Source organism: Pelecanus crispus, chromosome 11, assembly GCF_030463565.1.
Source record: "Pelecanus crispus isolate bPelCri1 chromosome 11, bPelCri1.pri, whole genome shotgun sequence".
NCBI classification, from domain to species: domain Eukaryota; kingdom Metazoa; phylum Chordata; class Aves; order Pelecaniformes; family Pelecanidae; genus Pelecanus; species Pelecanus crispus.
Genome location: NC_134653.1, coordinates 5,953,789 through 5,957,300, shown reverse-complemented (window position 1 = coordinate 5,957,300; position 3,512 = coordinate 5,953,789). Strand labels below are relative to the sequence as shown.

The following is a 3,512-nucleotide window of genomic DNA, read 5'->3' as shown; positions in this document are numbered from 1 at the left end:
AAACAGAGCTTCTCTTGAAATCACGTGATTCTAGAAGCTTGAGATTGATAAAAAAAACATGATTGCTATGGAAACTGGTAAAATTACAACACATTATGACTCCTTTCGGCCAGTCAGCGCTTCTCCACGAGGTCTCTGTGGGTACCTTGAGCTCACACAGCTCTCCCCATGCGGAAACAGATGGTTAGCCCTGTGTCGAGTCTTGATTGTGCAAGGTCATTCTCTCCAAACCAGAGTGATTAAGCGTTTAACTAACTTTTTTTCTGGTACCTTTCCAGGCTCCTGGTCTGCAGCACCATGCTGGATCCCAAGCCTCAGTCTGCAAGTTGGAGGTGAATCCAGGTGAAAGCCAGCTATCACAGTAGGTGTCAGGATGACCAAAGCACGGCTCCTCCGTCTCTCTGTGGTGCTGGTCTCCATCTTCATGATCCTCCTGATCATTGTGTACTGGGACAATGTGGGAACAGCTCACTTCTACCTGCATACGTCCTTCTCCAGGCCTCATTCCCCAGGAGCCATCCCTGGTATCACGGCAGGTGAAAACTGGGAAGCCTTGCCAGATGTGGATGACTTTTTGGTAAAGCTGCTTAGTTCAACCCTGAAACAGAATAGCTCTATCCCCCGAAAGACAGAGCAGCTACTCGTCCAGGGCTCCAACAAGCCCGTGGTGAGCAATTTGGAGGAGAATGTGCGGGGCTATGACTGGTCTGCTCGCAATGACAGAAACAGCTTGGACCAAGAGAAACTGCAGATAGAGAGGCAGAGAACGTTGCGGGAGTTTTGTGCCAATTCCAGCTTCACCTTCCCCACCAAGGAGCGCTCCTTTGATGACATCCCAAACTATGAGCTCAACCACCTGATCGTGGATGACCGCCACGGCATCATCTACTGTTACGTCCCCAAGGTGGCCTGCACCAACTGGAAACGGGTGATGATTGTGCTAAGTGAGAGCCTGCTGGACCAGGGGGTCCCATACCGGAACCCTCTGGATATCCCCCGGGAACACGTCCACAACACCAGCACCCACTTGACCTTCAACAAATTCTGGCGCCGTTATGGGAAGTTCTCCCGGCACCTCATGAAGATCAAGCTGAAGAAATACACTAAGTTTCTCTTTGTACGAGACCCTTTTGTCCGCCTCATCTCTGCCTTTCGCAGCAAATTTGAGCTAGAGAATGAGGAGTTCTACCGGCGTTTTGCCATCCCCATGCTAAAGCTGTACTCCAACCATACCAACCTTCCCACCTCTGTTAGTGAGGCCTTTGGGGCAGGCCTCAAAGTCTCCTTTTCTGACTTCATCCAGTACTTACTGGATCCCAGGACAGAGAAGATGGCCCCCTTCAATGAGCACTGGAGGCAGGTTTACCGTCTGTGCCATCCGTGCCAGATAGACTACGATTTCATCGGAAAGCTGGAGACGCTGGATGAGGATGCTGCTTATCTATTGCAGCTCCTCAAAGTGGACAGGCTGCTTCGCTTCCCCCCCAGCTACCGGAACAGGACTGCCAGCAGCTGGGAAGATAACTGGTTTGCCAAAATCCCACAGGCTTGGAGGCAGCAGCTCTACAAGCTTTATGAAGCAGATTTTGTACTCTTTGGCTACCCCAAGCCAGAAAACTTGCTTAAAGACTAAAAATGATTGGGCTGTGGGTGTGGGAGGGAACATCTGAAATACCAAAAATGTTTAAAACCTCCTCATTTTTGCTCTTAACTCCCTTTCCCATACAGGTTGGTACAACGGAATATATTTTTTCTACCGCTTCCCCTTCCATTTTTGCAATAATGCCAGAGTCCAGGGTATTCCAACCAGCTGTGCATATGCAAAAAATGCCAGTTTTTTTTTGTTATCCTTTGTTTTCTGTTTTTTAAAATGTCCCTAGGTTTTGCAGTGGGTCGCTGCCCTTGGTCACTCTGCCAGCTGTGTCCTTCAGTAGCTTTTTATTAATACTTTTTAAAAATTAATATATTTAAGATATTTAATACAAAGTGTGTGTCATGGCAAAGGAAGGGAAGGAATAAAAAAAAAAAGTAAAAGAAACACCCAAGAAATCATGCACATGCCTCTGTGTGTTGTCTCAGGGCTGCTGTTTTGGAGGTCTGAGGTTTGCAGAGCACCCAGATCTCTTTGGGAGCTGGGTTTGGTGGTGGTGCCTTCAGCAGCCATATCTGCTGGTGGTCGCTCTGAGCTGGACTCAAGGCAGATCAGGTGGGTCAGTGCCTGACAGCCCTGGAAAAATACCAGTGCTCTGGTGATGCACGCTGCTTGCAGCTGGTGGGCGTGGTGCCAGGGTCACAGGAAGGAAATGGTGGTTGGGAGCAATGACTTCAAGCCCCATGGGGTGTTTCAGGATGTGCAGGTGGCCAGCGCAGTACCTCTGCACTGTTTGACCTTTCAACAAAGTGGTGGTGGGATTCTACTTTCCAAAAAGCTGAGGTTCCTCAGCCCCTGTATACCTTGCTAGGGTGGAGCATCTTCCATGACATGTCCTGTTCCAGGACAGTGCCTGAGGTTCTTGGGGGTTGTGGCCAACCTGGATGGGCAGAGCATGGTCTTGGATGGATGTGCTGTCCAGAAATTGGCATCCGGGCTTCACACTGCAGTAGCTTAGGCAGAAATGCAGATCGCTGTATCGCAGCCCGTTACAGGACAGGGAGGTGATGTGCTGCTCCATGGCCTGGTCTCTGCTGCGTACAGTGCAGGTCCCTTGAGAACTGTGCTGTCCTCATTTCTGTGCATGCTTTAAGGGTGCGGTCCAGGGATGCAGGTGCCTGTCACTGGGAGAAGAAGATCCAAAAGGTTTCTTTCAAACAGCAGGCGTCAAGGTGAACACAAAGTTCATTGGTTTTCACAGTGCCAGCTACTGCTCGTGACGCTGCGTCCTCGTCCACAGCCTTTCTGTTTATGCCAAATGACTGATGCGGATTTAATCATCTGCCTTGCTGGGACCTGCTGCAGGAGAGATGGTTGCCCACTGTGCTAGGAGCATGTGGGCTGCTTCCCAAAGGAAATTAATGCTTTTAGAGACACTTTTTGTGTCTCATCAGCTGAATCTGCTTCTCGCTTTCTCTCTGAATTGCTCTGCAAAAACTGTCTGCTTAGCAGATTGGGCAGGCAACTCTTTTAGAGCTGAAATGCTTAATTATTTCCCTGGGCTGTGGATGGTATCGGTGATTAATGTCCAAGGTCAGGCCTTGGGAGGCAGCCTTGTGTTTTGGGCAGACTTCTTTGTATTGGCCTTTTACTCGGTTTCTCTCTGAGGCCATCAGCAGGAGTGACTTCTCCCCTGTCTCTCCTCGCTTCCCCAACCTCTGTACACATACATCATCTCAGCATTGCATGCTCTTCCTAGCAAATGCACTGTATCAAGCTTTTTAGCCTGTAAATGAAAGGTAATTGCTAGTAGTTAAGCTTGAAGGAAATGGTTTGTTTCTTATTGTATTCACACCGCTCTCCTGTAATTTCTGCAGAGATATTTGCAGTTTAAATGAGCCTGAAGCCATCGTCAGGGTCT

The 3,512-nt window shown here is 49.0% G+C and overlaps 1 protein-coding gene across 1 annotated transcript; it reads left to right on the top strand.

Annotated features, from left to right (window-relative positions):
* Positions 1-358: 358 nt before the first annotated feature.
* CHST12 (carbohydrate sulfotransferase 12) lies at positions 359-1,638 on the top strand. Its single transcript, XM_009482422.2, has one exon. The coding sequence runs from the start codon at positions 374-376 to the stop codon at positions 1,631-1,633; it is 1,260 nt and encodes a 419-aa protein (XP_009480697.1). The 5' UTR covers positions 359-373; the 3' UTR covers positions 1,634-1,638.
* Positions 1,639-3,512: the final 1,874 nt, after the last annotated feature.